Source organism: Wolffia australiana, chromosome 6 (genome assembly GCF_029677425.1).
Source record: "Wolffia australiana isolate 7733 chromosome 6, ASM2967742v1".
Lineage (NCBI taxonomy): Eukaryota > Viridiplantae > Streptophyta > Magnoliopsida > Alismatales > Araceae > Wolffia > Wolffia australiana.
In genome coordinates, this window is record NC_135840.1 from 18,575,001 (window position 1) to 18,592,206 (window position 17,206).

A 17,206-nucleotide genomic window follows, 5' to 3' on the forward strand; every position below is an offset into this window, starting at 1 on the left:
CGTTCATATCATCGCCCATCTTTGTGTTCGTCACATTCACTTACTCTTTTCTCTAAGTTAAATTAACACATAACTTACATATTTTTAATCGATATCACTAGCTCATATCTTTGAATCTTGTCCTCATCTATCCTCTCGTTGATCATCACTAGAATAAGAAATTAATTCCTTAATCATTGTTCCCTGTGGAGACAAACTGTACTCATCACTAACTAAGTATTCTTAAGTATGGTTAAATATATTTTTATTGAATAATCTCATATACCAATGACGAACTAAACCCCTAAAATTTAGTTTATCATAATGTCCCCACACTAATGGTCATGAGACCACTCATACTCATCATAGGAGTGATACTATATAGTACTATTTTATTTGGATACTTCGATGTCATCTAGGAGTATACTTTAAAAATAAAAATTTACACACATGTCTAAAAACTAGTGATCTCCATGATATGATATCACTATAGTTCACTAAGCCAGATCATATATTCATGAACTTCATTCAAGCATCACATGTGCATAATAATAAATATATTATATTAATGTAAAATGATTGATATGCGGAATATGTGATCAGTTTTCTAGTCACTTATATTTCCATCATGTCCCTATTATTCATAATTTTCCAAAAACCCCTTATAATTTAAATATACACACCAATGCCCCTTATAATTTTATGGGCATTGGTGTGTATATTTAAATTATAAGGGGTTTTTGGAAAATTATGAATAATAGGGACATGATGGATATATAAGTGACTAGAAAACTGATCACATATTCCGCATATCAATCATTTTACATTAATATAATATATTTATTATTATGCACATGTGATGCTTGAATGAAGTTCATGAATATATGATCTGGCTTAGTGAACTATAGCGATATCATATCATGGAGATCACTAGTTTTTAGACATGTGTGTAAATATATGACCCCAATAGGCTCATATATCAATGTAATTAATAACTTTAATGGTATAATAACATATATTGGCCCACCTTAATAATTAAGTATACCTGCATATTGTTAAATTAAACTAGGATCAATTTAGCCCAACCCAATGGATAGGTTAAGTTTCAAGCACGGCCAGTGCTGAGTTACACTTCTTTCTCTAGAATATAAATGACAAAAATAAAATTAGTCATGAAACCTTTACGTTCATTGGTTACCATATATGTATACTCATTCAACTGGATGAGACCACCAAATGACTTGGGGTATTTTTGATGACCAAAACCTAATTTTTCTTCCACATTAGTATTGATCTGTTATGTGTATCATTAGAGAACATCTCTTATAATATCTACACTACCATGCACATGGATTTAATTCATCTTCTTCCTCAACTTAAGCTCCTCTTATATAGAGGATGGATGATCCCATCTTGACCACTCAATCACTTCCATCCATAAGATGTATTTGATGTCTTAGATGTAAGGACCACTAATACGACTGTGACAAGATTCAACCTAAATGGTATTTAGGTATAATACACTTCAGGGATACATATTTACTACTTAAGTGAAATCTTTCCCTAAAGATCACTTATTGTCCATTTGTCATGTCTCTGCCCTAATAGATATAGGATCGACCATATTTATCCTATAAGTAGGATCAGTTAATGATATTCTTTCCAGACAGTTTGATGTTTTTTTGGAGTATCCTTGAAATAGGAGTATTTAGAATGCATCTTTAGACCCCTAGTGATGATTGTATTGCAATCTCATTGTAATTTAATAAGTCCTTGAATGTATTCATGTACATAGCTATAAACATCACATAAGAAAAATAATTAATGAACATTTATTTCAATAGATTCACACATGATATCGGAGTGTTATTGGCTTGACAGTCGCATAACATAGCCACTTGAACTAAAGCAATGATGTCCTATTTAGCCAGAATTTTATGTGTTGGAAGTGTGGCCCATTGGAATTAAATCTTGAAGGTTGTGATAGCATAAGTATACACGTGATCTTGGCTGTCAAAATATTATTGGATACCAGGATCCTTATTTCTATCCAAGAATATCCCCTCTCTTTCTCTTTTTATTTTTCCTAGCGATTGACTCTAATCAGTTTAGACATGTCAAACCTGTATGTAGAGTGAGAGCTTTACGTTTAGTTATTTGGAAAGATGAGGTCATGACCTTTCTTATAAAATGAATCCATGATACAGGGGTTCAGATCATTAAATATATTTTATAGAAATTGTATGATTTTTATATATTTTATGACTAAAAGGATTCACATTTAAGTCCATTTTATAACTCTGAATCTATAGCTATGAATATTGTTAAGGCTCTTATGATTTTCTCCAGGTTTCATCTCATTTTCATCTCTCTCAAAGAGGTGTTGCCATCACATTCACTAATTTTGGCAAATGATTCTCTGTACCGCTGATAAGAAATTATGTGATCACAATTCGGAATGTGATATGGCTAATCATAGGACTAATATTTTGATTTTCATTCCCAAAGAGAACAATAAAATTCAAACTTTAATCATAAAAGGTATTATCAAATAAGGAAGAAAAGTTATTGAAATTTTTTAAGATTAAAACTAGAGAGCATGCAGGCTGAAATGTGGGACATGTCTACACGCTTGGTAGAATGTCACTTTTTGGCAAGATTACAAATGCATCACATTGTACTCCATCACTCGCGACCACATGTTAGATGTTTAATGAAGGGAACAATACAATAGGTCAATTTGTGTGTAATCATGGTGCACCCGTTGAAACATCAATGAATGTACAAGCCAAGATGAATTTGGTTCTGGAATGGAGGAGAGAATGTTGGGTTTGGTGCCTTGGTTCGTCCATGGATAACACGTTTCTATGGATGCAGAAGCATGTCAGTCAATTCACAATCAATCTTAAAAATAAACATTGAATGTACCATTTGGGGAACTTGTTCCACCCTTGACTTTGCCGCTTTGAGATCATTCTGAAGTCCTTCATGCGTCTAGCATGTAGAAGTATCCACGCGATCACTCGGCGCTTGGATCTCCATGCTTCTTCTTCAACTCTTCTTGAAAATCTAGAAGATCTCCTCACCATGAAAACACTCTCCTTGGATGACTGGAGAAGAGAGTGGAGATAGGGAGAGCTCTCAAATCAGGCTTGCATGGGTGCTTAAAATGAGAGCCCTTACCTTCTTTATATTTCCCTTAAGGTTTTTCTCAAAAACCCTACAAAGAAAAATATATCCACCAATGCCCTTATGACCTTGTGCGTGTGACCCTCTAGGCCCATGTATGATTCTAGTTAATAACTTGAGTGGCCGAATAACATTTATAGACCAACCTTTTTATTTAACTATATCAACATATAGATTAATTAAATAAGGATCGATTTAACCCAATCAATAAGTTAAGTTTCTAGCCCGTGGGGTGTCAAGCTACACCTCGAGCTCTATAAGATACCGAGTAGTCTCAAACTCTCTCATAGAACCTTTACCGTCATTAGTTACCGTATATGTATAATCCATCATCAGTGTTAGACTCTGGAATGACTTAGGGTGTAGTTTATCGTCAAACCCTAATCCGTCATTCGATTAGTACTGATGCGTAACAAGGATCATTGGAGGATGCCTTCCCCAATATCCTCACTACCCTGGCCAGATATTTTTTTGCATCATCTGATGGAAATATATGTGGCCGGCAAGCCAATCACACGTTCCGCATCTCGTTCCATATTCATTAATAGAACATATTCATTATAGTGCGCGTGTGATGCTCATAATGAAGTCCATGAATACATGATTGGACTTAGTGAATTTTGATGAGATCGTAATACGGAGATCACTAGTCTTTAAGCATGTGTTCTAAACATTCCTATTCAAAGGATACGCGAGAAGGACATCAAAGTATCCGGATAGAATAGCACTATCTAGCCTCACTCATATGATGAGTATGGCCGGTCCCATAGCCATTAGTGTGGCGACACTAAGGATAGATAGTGGGTGCTCTTTAGTGGATAGTGGGACGCTGGAGTCGTTACCTAGACTGATACATGGGCCTAGAGGGTCACACGCAAATGGTCTTTTAGACGTTGGAAGATATACTTAATTTTTGGGGGTTTTTATGAAAAATACTCACTTAGTATAAATAGGAGAAGGCCCTGAACAAAATTCACCCAGGCCAGAATTGTTCAGTGGCCTTTCCCCTTCTTCTCCACTCTCCCCACAACCCCTCTCCATCCCTGATGTGATCGGGACGACGTAACGACGCCGACGGAGAAAGAACGGGGCTCGTCAACGAAAAGGAGGAGATCAGACGTGCCGAGGACCGCGTGGATACGTCTAGAGGATGCACACTTGAGCAGCTCGACTCGTCTCGCTCCGGGATCGAAGAAATCACGAATCAGATTCGTGCAAAGGTACATTGTTTAATGTTTTTATCGATGCCATTCGATTCGCAAAGAGTTTTCCGCTGCGCATCGTTTTGTTCTGTTCATCCATCTCAAGGCCTATAGAACCCAACATCATCTTCCTTGAGTCAATCTCCAAAATCGAGGGCGGATGATCCCGTCTTGACCACTCAATCATCTCATTAAGCTTCTTACTATATCGATCAATAACTTTTTTGAATCCCATGATTAGAGGCTCGTAAGTCATAGTCAATTCGTAGTTGTCCACTCATGAGATGTCCTTGGTGTCTCAAGTCAGTTGATCACTTATACAACTATGACTGAATCAACATGATTGACGTTTATGTATAATACCATTCAGGGATTCGTACGGATCAATTCAATGAACTCTTTCTCCAAAGAGCACCCACTATCTGTCCTTAGTGTCGCCACAGTAATAGCCACAAGATCAAGTATACTTATCATATTAGTAGGATCATCTAGTGTTATTATATCCATATAATTTGATGTCTGTCTCAACTATCCATCAAATAGGAATATTTAGAATACATGTTTAGAGACTAGTGATCATTGTATTATGATATTATCATAATTCACTAAGTCATTGCACATATTCATGGAATTCATTATAAATACCACACGGAATAATAATGAATGTGATTGGCTTGACGCCCACATAATATCCATCAGAGAAGAGGGTCAGTGACTCATACTAATCCAACTTCATATCCCAATATCTGCAAATCCAAATTTTGGATTGAGATGAATCTTTATGGCAGCTTTTCCAGTATTTCCTTTTTATATCCATGCCATGTTTTATTAGGGGTGCATTTCCTTTTTATACCCAAAATTTTCATCTTTGAGATGTTCCCTAACAAATGGTTGGCTAGAAGGTGGGACTATTGGAACTAGGGATCTATTCTCGTGTTCAAACTTCAATTCAAGTAATTCTAATTCTTGGTTGTGCTGACTTTCAATTGATTATTTCAAAACCCATGCTACGGAAGAATCTACGAGTCCAAAGTTTTGATCACATTATCAGAAAATCCATAAAAAATAGTTATGGCTCTCATACATTTTCTTGGTTTAGATAGTTGGATATTTGTTATTAACTCTCCTCCTAACTCTCTTCTTTGATATATATCTATATCTATGTCTATCTCCATCACTCTCTCCCATCTCTCTCTGTCAAAGAGGGTTGTAGACGAGAAAGTAGTGTGAAGATATTCTGTATATTTTATTATCGATTCAGTTCTTTGCCACAAGCACATGACTGAACAGGAATTATGACAGAATGGGGACGATGGTCAGGACTAAAATGAGCCCCATTAACACATGACGGAATGGACAGCCGTTCAATCCCATCCCATCTGTCAAGAAACATCACCTATCATTCCTCCAATAACCAATGATAGAATGTGAAACAGTTTGAAAATGATAGAATGTGAAAAGGATTGTGAGGACTGGAAACCAAGAGATAAAAAAATGCACGTGATCCACATGTTGCGTGTCCTGACAGTTGCTCCAGCTAATTTCTGAAAATCAGATAAGGTGGGTATTTAAATAAACCTATCTTTCTCTCACTACAAACAAAGGGTGCTCATGTGTTGGCCTGCCACTTCTCCATCAGCGGCTCATATTACACCACGTCGCCCCTGCACCGTCATAAATGTAAAATCTTCTAGTTCACACGTCGCATTTTCTGTATAAGTTCTACCTTCTACGCAATAGTCTTCTACAGATCGAGGAGGATTCTAGAGAGAGAAAGGGATGGTGTCCAGAGTGCCTCTGCTGGGAGAGAGGGAGGAAGAGGGAGCGTGGGAGAGATGGAGAAGAGGGGAGGTTCCGCAGGAAGCGAAGAAACAGATAGTTTTTTCGGTGCCAATGATACTGACCAACGTGGCTTACTACGGAATTCCGCTCGTCTCTGTCATGTTCGCTGGCCATCTCGGCGATCTCGAGCTCGCCGGGGCAACGCTGGCCAATTCCTGGGCCACTGTCTCCGGTTTCACTCTTATGGTATTCCTCCAATTCTCTCTATCTCTCTATATTCTCTCTCTAGATCTTTCTTACGTGGTGAATTCCCAGAATTGATTCCTAATTTCCTATAATCTCTCGCTCTAAATCACAGTTTCATATCATGGTAAACCATCTCTCTCTCTCCTTCTCTCTCTATTTCTCTCTCTTTTTCTCTCTCTCTCTCTCTCTTTCTCTGTATCTCTCTCTCTCTTTCTCTCTCCCTCACTCTCTCTCTCTCTCACTCTCTCTCTCCCACTCTCTCTCTTTCTCTCTCTCTCTCTCACTCTCTCTCTCTCTCACTCTCTCTCTCACTCTCTCTCTCACTCTCTCTCTCTCTCTCACTCACTCTCTCTCTCACTCGCTCTCTCTCTCTCTCTCTCTCACTCTCTCTCTCTCTCTCTCTCTCTCTCTCTCTCTCTCTCTCTCTCTCTCTCTCTCTCTCTCTCTCTCTCTCTCTCTCTCTCTCTCTCTCTCTCTCTCTCTCTCTCTCTCTCTCTCTCTCTCTCTCTCTCTCTCTCTCTCTCTCTCTCTCTCTCTCTCTCTCTCTCTCTCTCTCTCTCTCTCTCTCTCTCTCTCTCTCTCTCTCTCTCTCTCTCTCTCTTTCTCTCGCTCTCTCTCTCTCTCCTTCTCTCTCTCTATCTCCCTCCCCCCCTCTCTCTCTCACACTCTCATTCTCCCTCTCTCTCTCTCTCTCTCTCTCTCTCTCTCTCTCTCTCTCTCTCTCTCTCTCTCTCTCTCTCTCTCTCTCTCTCTCTCTCTCTCTCTCGCTCTCTCTCTCTCTCTCTCACTCTCTCTCTCCCTCTCTCTCTCTCTCTCTCTCTCTCTCTCTCTCTCTCTCTCTCTCTCTCTCTCTCTCTCTCTCTCTCTCTCTCTCTCTCTCTCTCTCTCTCTCTCTCTCTCTCCCTCACTCTCTCTCTCTCTCTCTCTCTCTCTCTCTCTCTCTCTCTCTCTCACTCTCTCTCTCTCACTCTCTCTCTCACTCTCTCTCTCTCTCTCTCTCTCTCTCTCTCACTCTCTCTCTCACTCACTCACTCACTCTCTCTCTCTATCTATCTCTCACTCACTCACTCACTCACTCTCTCTCTCTATCTATCTATCCCTCTCTTTCTCTCTTACTATCAACGATTACTTCAGATTCAACTAATCAAAACTCTTGCAGATCGGGCTGAGCGGCGCTCTAGAGACGCTCTGCGGGCAAGCCTACGGCGCCAAACTATACCGTAAAATGGGCATCTACCTCCAGGCGTCAATGATGACCGCCATGGCCGTCTCCTCTCTGCTAGCAGCGGTCTGGTGGTTCACCGAGCCTATCCTACTCTTCCTCCGGCAAGATCAAGCCGTAGCTCACGCCGCCGCGGCTTATATGCGGCCTCTGATCCCCGCTCTCTTCGCCTACGGCCAGATCCAGTGCCTTATCCGGTTCCTGCAGGCACAATCTATGGTGGCGCCGCTCGTGGTCTGCTCTGTGGCTTCGTTTCTGCTACACATTCCGATCACGTTTGTGCTGGTTTATCCGCTGGGATTGGGTTATGCAGGGGCGGCGTTGGCCGCGGGGGTGTCGCAGTGGATATCGTTGTTGATGTTGGTGAGTTATGGGGTTTGGTCGAAGAGGTTTGAGGAGACTTGGCAGGGTTTCTCTGCTGAGGCGTTCGGTATCATTCTTCCTACACTCCGGTTGGCCGTTCCCTCTGCGATCATGGTCTGGTACGTGTAGTCTCTCTCTTTCTCTTTCTCTTTCTCTTTCTCTTTCTCTTTCTCTTTCTCTTTCTCTTTCTCTTTCTCTTTCTCTCTCACCTCTCTTCTCTCCTCTCTCCTCTCTTGTCCCTTTCTCTCTGTCTCTCTCTCTCCTCTTTCATCTCTCTGTCTCTTTCTCACCTCTTTCCTCTCTCTGTCTCTCTCTCCTCTCTCCTCTCTCTGTCTCTCTCCTCTCTCCTCTCTCTGTCTCTCTCTCCTCTCTCTCTGTCTCTCTCCTCTCTCCTCTCTCCCTTCTTTCTATCTCTCCTCTCTCTATCGTTCTCTCCTCTCTGCTCTCTGTCTCTCTCTCTCCCTTCTTTCTATCTCTCCTCTCTCTATATTTCTCTCCTCTCTCCTCTCTCTATATTTCTCTCCTCTCTCCTCTCTCCTCTCTTCTCTCTCCCTTCTTTCTATCTCTCCTCTCTCTGTCTCTCTCTCCCTTCTTTCTATTTCTCCTCTCTCTGTCTCTCTCTCCCTCTCTCTCCCTTCTTTCTATCTCTCCTCTCTTCTCTCTCTGTCTCTCTCTCCCTCTCTAATCCCTCTCTCCCTCTCTCTCCCTCCTTTCTATCTCTCCTCTCTCCTCTCTTCTCTCTCTGTCTCTCTCTCCCTCTCTAACTACTCTTTCCCTCTCTAACTCTTATCTCCCACTCTAATCCCTCTCTCCCTCTCTCTCCCTTATTTCTATCTCTCCTCTCTCTCCCTCTCTAACTCCTCTTTCCCTCTCTAACTCCTCTCTCCCTCTCTCTCCTTTCTATCTCTCCTCTCTTATCTCTCTGTCTTTCTCTCCCTCTCTCTCCTCTCTCCTCTATCCTTCCTCCTCCCTCCTCTCTCCTCCCTCCTCTCTCCCTTCTTTCTATCTCTCCTCTCTCCTTTCTTCTCTCTCTCTTCCTCTCTCCCTTCTTTCTATCTCTCCACTTCTTTCTCTATCATCCGTTCTCTCCTCCCTCTTCCTTTCTCCCTCCCTTTTCCTCTCTCACTTTCTCCTCCCTCTTGTCTCGCCCACTCTTTTCCTCTGTCACTCTTTCCTCTCTCTCCCTTTTCCTCTCTCATTCTCACTCTTCCTATCTCACTCTCTCCCTTCACTCTCCTCTCTATCCTCTTCATCTCTCTACTCTCTCCTCATCTCGCTCCCTCTTCCTTTCCCTCTCCTCTCTGTCTCTCTTCCTTCCTCTTTCTCTCTCCTCTCTATCTCTCTACTCGCTCTTCTTCTCGCTCCCTCTTTCTTTCCCAATCTTCAACCATTATATTTCATCATCCTTATGAGAAGCTTCCTAGAAAAAATTATGTTTCACTGAATGAGTAGAACGCACTGTTATTTGTTACTCAATATTTCTAAAACTGTACCGTGTATTTAACATTATAAAATTAATACAGTTTTTATTTATTTTATTTATATTTAAATTTCTACTTTAAATTTTTCTGAGTAGATAGTTCCTCGTGCAGTTTGGAATACTGGGCATTCGAAATTATGGTATTGCTTGCTGGTCTGATGCCAAATTCGGAGATGAGCACCTCACTTATTGCCATGTGGTATGAAAAACTTTATCTCTTCAGGTTTATAAAAAATGTTTTATTTTGTTTTATTTAATTTCTAATAATGTAATTTTTATGAAAATGGATGGAATTCAGTGTGAACACAGAGGCTGTGGCTTTTAATATCACCTATGGTTTTAGTGCTGTTATAAGGTAACAATCATCATATACTGACTAGTAGTCAGACCTATTGAATTTTTTTTATCCACTATGTAATTTTGACCTGATTGATTTTTCATGTTGTAGTACACGTGTGGCAAATGAGTTGGGAGCAGGAAATGTGGACAAGGCAAAAAAAGCAGTTAAAGTGACATTGAAACTATCTATTCTTCTTGGTTTGACATTCATCTTGCTTCTGGCAGTTGGGCATAATGCATGGGCCCATTTCTTCAGTGATAGCACAATAATATTGGCAGAGTTTGTTCAAATGACACCCTTACTCGCAGCCTCGATCATATTAGATTCTACGAATGGGATACTATCAGGTGGTATTAAAGAATAAACAATGTAATATTTTTTATCATGTCACTAAACATTAATTATTTGTTTAACTTGGTTTAGGAGTATCAAGAGGATGTGGGTGGCAACATCTGGCAGCATGGACTAACCTTGCAGCATTCTATGTGGTTGGAATGCCAATTGCAATTATTTTTGGTTTTATTATGAAAATTTACATCAAGGTTAGTAGTCTAGAACATTCTGAACTATACTCAATTTGCAGTCATTCATGCCAGAAATTAGCCCAAAAATATTATCCATTTAAACGATGTAGCTCAATCTATAATTCATAGAGATAAATATATTATTTTTTAAATTATATAGCATCTCAAATATTATGATTTATACTCAATAAATAGTCATCAAACATTTTGTTCCAAATATCTAAAATTATATACATAATCAGCTTTTGTGATTCTATATATTCTCTTGAACCGTTACATGCATCTTCAATAAATAGTTGGTTATGCCTCAAATTGCACTTAAATCAGGTATCGAACATGAATATCAAAAAGCATCTTCTTAATCATTACATGAATACAAAATTAGATTTTTTATTTCAGTGATTACAAATTATTTACATACCTAGTTTCCCAAATTTTAATGCACTAAATGAATAGTTCGATTTTGAACACATAACTTACTGGGATTCCTTTCACAGGGACTTTGGATAGGCTTGATTTGTGGCCTTTTTTGTCAAGCTTCAGCACTAATGATCATTGTGCTTCGTACTGACTGGTCAAGCATACAGCTTTCTATTGAGAAGGAGAAATATGTGCTTATATGATAGGAATCCTGAATGAATTTAGAGGCTGATCTTACCAACACATGAGCTAATGAAGACTTCAAGATCAAGACATTCTTTCTTTTTTGAGAAATGAGATTTGATCATTCCTAGTTTATCATCTTGAAACTAAATATATTCTGGATCACACATACATTTGTATTACGTCATGAGGTTTTTTAGATTTTTAATTTATTTTTCTTAATTTTATTTTTATAGAATGAGAAAACATTCGTAATTTAATAATCATAAAAATATATTAAAAATATATCCGTGTATTTTAGATTTTTAAATAAGGTTATAACGTATTTTAAATATTGGTAAAATAAATAAAACTAATAATAATAGTGGTTATTTAAATTTTCAAAAAAAATAGTGTATTTAAAAAATAGGGAGCAGTTCAACAGGAGGTCAAGTTTCATCATATTAATTGATTAAAACTTTGCAGAGAATATAAAGATAACTTAAACTTTTAATTAGATATGATGTAAAAGTATAGAATTATCAATAGAAATAAGGATTGGGATATGACAATGTATGAGCATGAAAACACACAAAATTAAATAAAATGGATGACCATTAAAAATATATGCTTATTTCCACACAAAAATTATTTACAACTGTGATTCATTTTATGTTAAAATTCATATATTCATGTTCAAAATATTAAGTACATAAAAAATGGAAGAATTCAAAATAACAAACTTTGGATTACATCTAGTGCACCGTTTATTATGTTATATGATTTTTTTGTTGCATCATTATACTAGATATTTTTTTGAAAATACATTGAGTGGGCGCTAAAAAAATCTAGGACTATTTCTTGTTGTTTTCTTCAATTAAATCAAACCACGTGAAGAAGCGATAAAATACCAGAAGATTGAAAAATGAGTGTTAATCGGTGATGAAGTGTTGAGCCAATCAATGAGAAGTATTAGTTGGCTAATGAGCAATATCCGATCATTTTTTAACATTTTGACATCTATCAAAATTAATGGATGCAATTGATCTTTCAGAATTCTTCATAACTTGCATTTAAGTTTTATTCCATTGTTTCATTTAATATCTAGCTTGATCAATATTTCCTAAGAAACAAAATTTTAAAAACGTGTCACATGTCTTGCACATAACATTACTCTTTTCCTGAATATGATATATGCATTGGTTACCGATGACATAACCCTTTTGCATAACATATTTTCAATAAATGAAGTTGGAATAGTGATCCAGTGTTTAATAAGGCATCATATTCTTTATATATTGTGAGATCAGATTCTATACTTGTTCAATAAATTACTTCTCCTCTTTCCATTCATTTGATGGCGCTTATATCCTTGGTCTTGACTTAGAATGTTCTCCTCATTAGAAGCTAAATTTAATATTTACATTAAAAGCCAAACTTTTTCCTCCATTAACAAAATGTAGAATATTTATCTTTGTCAACCAAGTTTTCTGTTAAGATAAAATTATCCATGTAAGAATGAGATAACAGGGGATTTATAAAATAAACTTTATATCGACACAACTACTGTATTACTGAATAGGAACCATAAGAAAAGAAATAATTACAAATAGAATAACATGACGTAAAGCAAAGGGGGCATTAAAAATAACTTTTAAAAACTCCTTTATAAAATGATACTCCAAATTATCAAGTGAGAAAATTTGCAAAAAAATTAATAATAGCCCAAAAAAGCATTGGAATTAACTACAACTCAAACTAGTTTTGAGAAAACAAATTAAACTCATGTTATATGTATAAATGGAATTGTATGTTCACAAAATGTAATGTTTATCATTAAAATGTGATTTTACTATGAGTACCACAATTCTAGAAAAAAGTTCCATCTCAAACTCATATTTCTTACCCTCTCTCTTCTCTCTCTCCCTCTCTATGCCTCTACCCCTCTCTCCTCTCTCTTGACTCTTGGGTTCTAGAGGCCTTGATCTATATGAACAATTCAAAACAATCCGCACCATAAGACTTTAATGAATCATAACAGCATTGATAAAAAAATGAAACAAAGAACTTATGCACGGATTGCATCCATGGTTCCTTCGATCCTAGAGCGAGATGAGTCGAGTTACTCATGTGTGCATCCTCGAGATGTATCCAAGTGATCCTTGAAACATGAGATCTCCTCCTACACCTTAATAAACTCCATTCATCCTATGTCGTCGATGTTATGGTGTCCTGATTGCATCAGGGATGGAGTGGAGGTGTGGGGAGAAGGGAGAATAAGGGGATAACCCTAAAAAAATTCTGGACTGCATGAATTTCATTCAAGGCCTTCCCCTTTTTATATATATGTTATTTTTGTGTTTTTGTATTTATGTATTTATGTATCTTATTGAGGAGTCAGCACCTGATGACGAGTGCGCCAACTCGCCAAGACAACCGACATGCGTGGCTAGGACCTAATTCAGATTAGATAGTAAAATCGATTAATAAGCTATACTCGTTAGAGGGTTAGATGGCAGGATTAAATATAGGATTAAAGATAGAATAGGATGAAATCTAGATGGCTAGGATTGAATCTAGTTAGAGTTATAACAGACAGGATTGCAACGGGTCCACGGCACCGATCGACGGCCCCGATCGGTGCACCCGTCTAGGTATAACGGCCCAGATTTGATCTGCCTAAGACTATAAGCGAACGGGACCACCGCACCGATCGACGGCCCCGATCGGTGCACCCGCTGCATTATAACGGCGCAGATCAAATACAGGTTTATACGAATATATCTGTTGTAGTTTGTTACAACGGATACATTCGATAACGGCTACCTACTATTTCTATCACCGTATACTCTTATAAAAACAAACTAAATGTAAGATCTACAGTATGGAGAATACAACGATCCTTTAATCCTAGCTCTCGGCGTCTTCTCCTTCTCTCTCACTGATCTCGATCTCCACTTCTTCTCCTCTCTTCCTTCAACCTCTGCTAAGGCTTTCTTCACAATGTTTTTTATGTAACAATGTTTTTTATGTGTTATTTTTGTATTTATCCATGCATCCATATATATATATATATGCCTTTTTTATTTGTGATTTTTGTGTATGTACCTTTGTATTTTGTATATATGTTATTTTTTATTTAACTATCGATGTATTTTTTGTATATGTTATTTTTTATTTATGCATTTAAATATCTATATATTTTTTGTATTTGTTCTTTTTGTACTTATGCATTTAAGTATTTATGTATCTACGTATTTTTGTACTTGTTATTTTTATTCTTATGTATTTAATATAATGTACTTGTGTACTTTTTGTATTTGTTATTTTCATATTTATGTACTTAGGTATCTATGTATTCTTTCTATTAGTGAGCTATTAGATTCCTTTTACATTCTCGACAGATAAAATCAGTGGTGTGGTTGGTATAAGGTCCCCATGATAAGGATGGGCATCCCTGGTTTAATCGTAATCAACCTCTTCTTTTATAATTATTTTGTCCCTCAGTTCCCATCCGGTTTAGTTTCGGCTTGCTTGTGATATTGAAATCTTTACCGAACTCTCAATAATTCTTGTTTCCCAAACCAACGGTATCAGTTCAGTCCAGTTTAACCGAATTTTGGTAAAATTGACAAATTCTACTTTCATATTTCTCGCTCCTTCTCTTGCTCTCTCTCTTTCATAGTTCTCTCTCCCTCTCTCTTGCTCACTCTCTCTTTCATAGTTCTCTCTCACTCTCTTGCTATCTCTCTTTCATAATTTTCTCTTGCTCTCTCTCTCTTTAATATTTCTCTCTCCTCTCTTGCTCTCTCTCTTTCATAGTTCTCTCTCCCTCTCTCTTGCTCAATCTCTCTTTCATAGTTCTCTCTCCCTCTCTCTTGCTCACTCTCTCTCTCTCATAGTTCTCTCTCACTCTCTCTTGCTATCTCTCTTTCATAGTTCTCTCTCCCTCTCTTGCTCTCTCTCTCTTTCATAGTTCTCTCTCCCTCTCTCTTGCCAACTCTCTCTCCTTCATAGTTCTCTCTCTCTCTTGTCCTCTCTCTCCCCTTCTCTTTCTCTTGCTCCCTCTCTCTCTATCTCTGGACATGTTCTATGAGTCTATGGCAAATTTGAAATTCCCGGGCTGATGGAGCGTCTGCAGGCGTCCATCCTCATGCAAACAATCCTCTCCCCCGTTAATTCTCTCTCTCTCTCTCTCTCTCTCTCTCTCTCTCTCTCTCTCTCTCTCTCTCTCTCTCTCTCTCTCTCTCTCTCCCTCTCTCTCTCTCTCTTCCTCTCTCTCTCTTCCTCTCTCTCTCTTGCTCTCTCTTTCTCTCTACGGCCCAAATTCAAAATGCCGCACTTCCCGCCTTTTTTTCTCTTTCCTTTTCCTTGTCTCTATAAATAAGTCTACAAAGTCAGCACTAATCGGATTCAAATTCTGGCTGCTTATAATCGTCGCTCTCCTGCTTCGCCGTTCCGAGGAATGAATCGTTCGGATCTGGTGATGTTCGATGATGACAACCATGCTAAATTTTCGGTTAGGAAGCTAGCCTCAGAGATCTGGCGGCGGCAACTCGTCAAGGTTAGCGTCTGTGAAGACTTTCTCGATCTCTCCTCTCTCGAATTTGTTGTAGTTTTTGGTTCCGTTGGCCTCGTCTCGAAGAACATTTTATGTCGATCCAATATCGATCAAATCATCCTCTCTTCATTGCGTTCTATTTAATCACGTTCGAGAATTCAACAGAATTTGCCTTGTTTCATCGCATTGAATCAAATCGCCCTCTCTTAATTGCTTTCTCTCAAATCACGTTCAAATCATCCTCTCTTAATTCCTCTCTTCTTTAATTGCTTTCTCTTAATTTGAATCAAAGTTTACCTCGTTTCATTGCTTTGTACCAAATCATCTTCACTTCAATGTTTTCCGTCTATTAAATCCCGTTCGGAATTCAGCAAAATTCGCCTCGTTTCATCACCTTGTATCAAATCATCCTTTCTTCACTGCTCTCTATCTAATAATGTTCGAGAATTCTACAAAATTTGCCTCGTTTCTTCGCGTTGTATCAAATCACGTTCAAGAATTCAGCCAAGTTGGCTCGTTTCATCGCGTTGTATCAAATCACCTTCGACATCTAACAAATTTTGCATCTCGTCATGGCCTTCTATCAACTCACTTCGAGAAATCGACATAACTTGCCTCTCGTCATCACCTTCTATAAAAACACCTTCCAGAAAACAATTAAATTTCCTATCTTCATCGCTTTCAATCAAATAATTATCAAGAATTTCATTCTTTGGGACGAGAATTAAGTTTTCTCCACTCGCCTCTCTTACTCCCAGACGGTTAACAGCAATCCGCACTCCGCCTGCGCGTGCAAGCCAAAGAACCGGCACTTAATATCCAAGGTAAAACGCTTCCCCCACCCACACCTCGCTAGATCTTTCATCGATCCGGTTCCTGAATAATCCGGTTACGATTCTACAAATTCCAGCGCGAAACGGCAAATCTTGCGATGGAGAAAACCACAAAATGGGACCAAAATCGACGGTCAGAACACATCAATCAACCGCATCCGACGGCTCTAGGCCTGCGCCGCGAGCTCGATCGAGCTCGCAGCCGCGTAACAGATCTCGAAGCGGAATGCGATCTATGGCGGGAAAAGCTCCGCTTCCTCTTCGCCAAAACCTTAGAACGAAAGCAGAAGGAAGAGGAAATCGCAGGCCTCCAAGCGGAGCTGATAAGGGAGAGGAAGGAGAGGAAGTTGCAGGAGGCTCTGAACTGGAAGCTTGCCGGCGACGTCGTCGCCGCCGAGGCGAAGTTGAGGCGAAGCCGCCGAGCGTCTTCGCAGGTGAGAGCTATTTGGAGGGAGTTTGAGAAGAAGGGGGATGGAGGAAGTAGTCGTTGGTCTGAGGAGGTCGACTCGAGCATTCCTTCTATTGGGTTGGAGGGCGAGCCCGTGGTGGCCAGATGATCATCATCATCATCATAAGAAGAAGAAGAAGAATAGGATGATGGGCAGGCATCATGATCATCATCATGATCATCATTATCATCATCATCATCATAAGAAGAAGAAGAAGAAGAATAGGATGATGGGCAGGCATCATCATCATCATCATCATAAGAAGAAGAAGAAGAAGAAGAATAGGACGATGGGCAGGCATCATCATCATCATCATGATCATCATCATCATAAGAAGAAGAAGAAGAATATGATGATGGGCAGGCATCATCATCATCATGATCATCAAGAAGAATGGAATACTTCTTGGCTGCCCTCCGCAAGGGAGGGATGTTCTATTTAAAGGGATTACAAA

At 38.7% G+C, this 17,206-nt stretch overlaps 2 protein-coding genes across 2 annotated transcripts; both read left to right on the forward strand.

The window, feature by feature from the left end:
* The first annotated feature begins 6,100 nt into the window (after nt 1-6,100).
* On the forward strand, nt 6,101-11,152 carry LOC144704730 (protein DETOXIFICATION 19-like). Its single transcript, XM_078577251.1, has 7 exons — nt 6,101-6,398; nt 7,558-8,102; nt 9,576-9,662; nt 9,762-9,818; nt 9,912-10,150; nt 10,227-10,345; nt 10,825-11,152. The coding sequence occupies exons 1-7, from the start codon at nt 6,150-6,152 to the stop codon at nt 10,948-10,950; spliced, it is 1,422 nt and encodes a 473-aa protein (XP_078433377.1). The 5' UTR covers nt 6,101-6,149; the 3' UTR covers nt 10,951-11,152.
* A 3,941-nt stretch (nt 11,153-15,093) lies between these two features.
* On the forward strand, nt 15,094-17,203 carry LOC144704159 (uncharacterized). Its single transcript, XM_078576441.1, has 3 exons — nt 15,094-15,473; nt 16,229-16,294; nt 16,381-17,203. Exons 1-3 carry the CDS (start codon nt 15,375-15,377, stop codon nt 16,858-16,860), a joined length of 645 nt encoding a protein of 214 aa, XP_078432567.1. The 5' UTR covers nt 15,094-15,374; the 3' UTR covers nt 16,861-17,203.
* The last annotated feature ends 3 nt before the right edge of the window (nt 17,204-17,206 follow it).

Coding starts and splice junctions, on each gene's coding strand:
- LOC144704159 (XM_078576441.1), top strand. CDS start 15,375: ATGAATCGTTCGGATCTGGTGATGTTCGATGATGACAACCATGCTAAA. Junction 15,474..16,228: donor GGCGGCGGCAACTCGTCAAG/GTTAGCGTCTGT, acceptor TCTTACTCCCAG/ACGGTTAACAGCAATCCGCA. Junction 16,295..16,380: donor ACCGGCACTTAATATCCAAG/GTAAAACGCTTC, acceptor TACAAATTCCAG/CGCGAAACGGCAAATCTTGC.
- LOC144704730 (XM_078577251.1), top strand. CDS start 6,150: ATGGTGTCCAGAGTGCCTCTGCTGGGAGAGAGGGAGGAAGAGGGAGCG. Junction 9,663..9,761: donor ACCTCACTTATTGCCATGTG/GTATGAAAAACT, acceptor GATGGAATTCAG/TGTGAACACAGAGGCTGTGG. Junction 10,151..10,226: donor TACGAATGGGATACTATCAG/GTGGTATTAAAG, acceptor AACTTGGTTTAG/GAGTATCAAGAGGATGTGGG.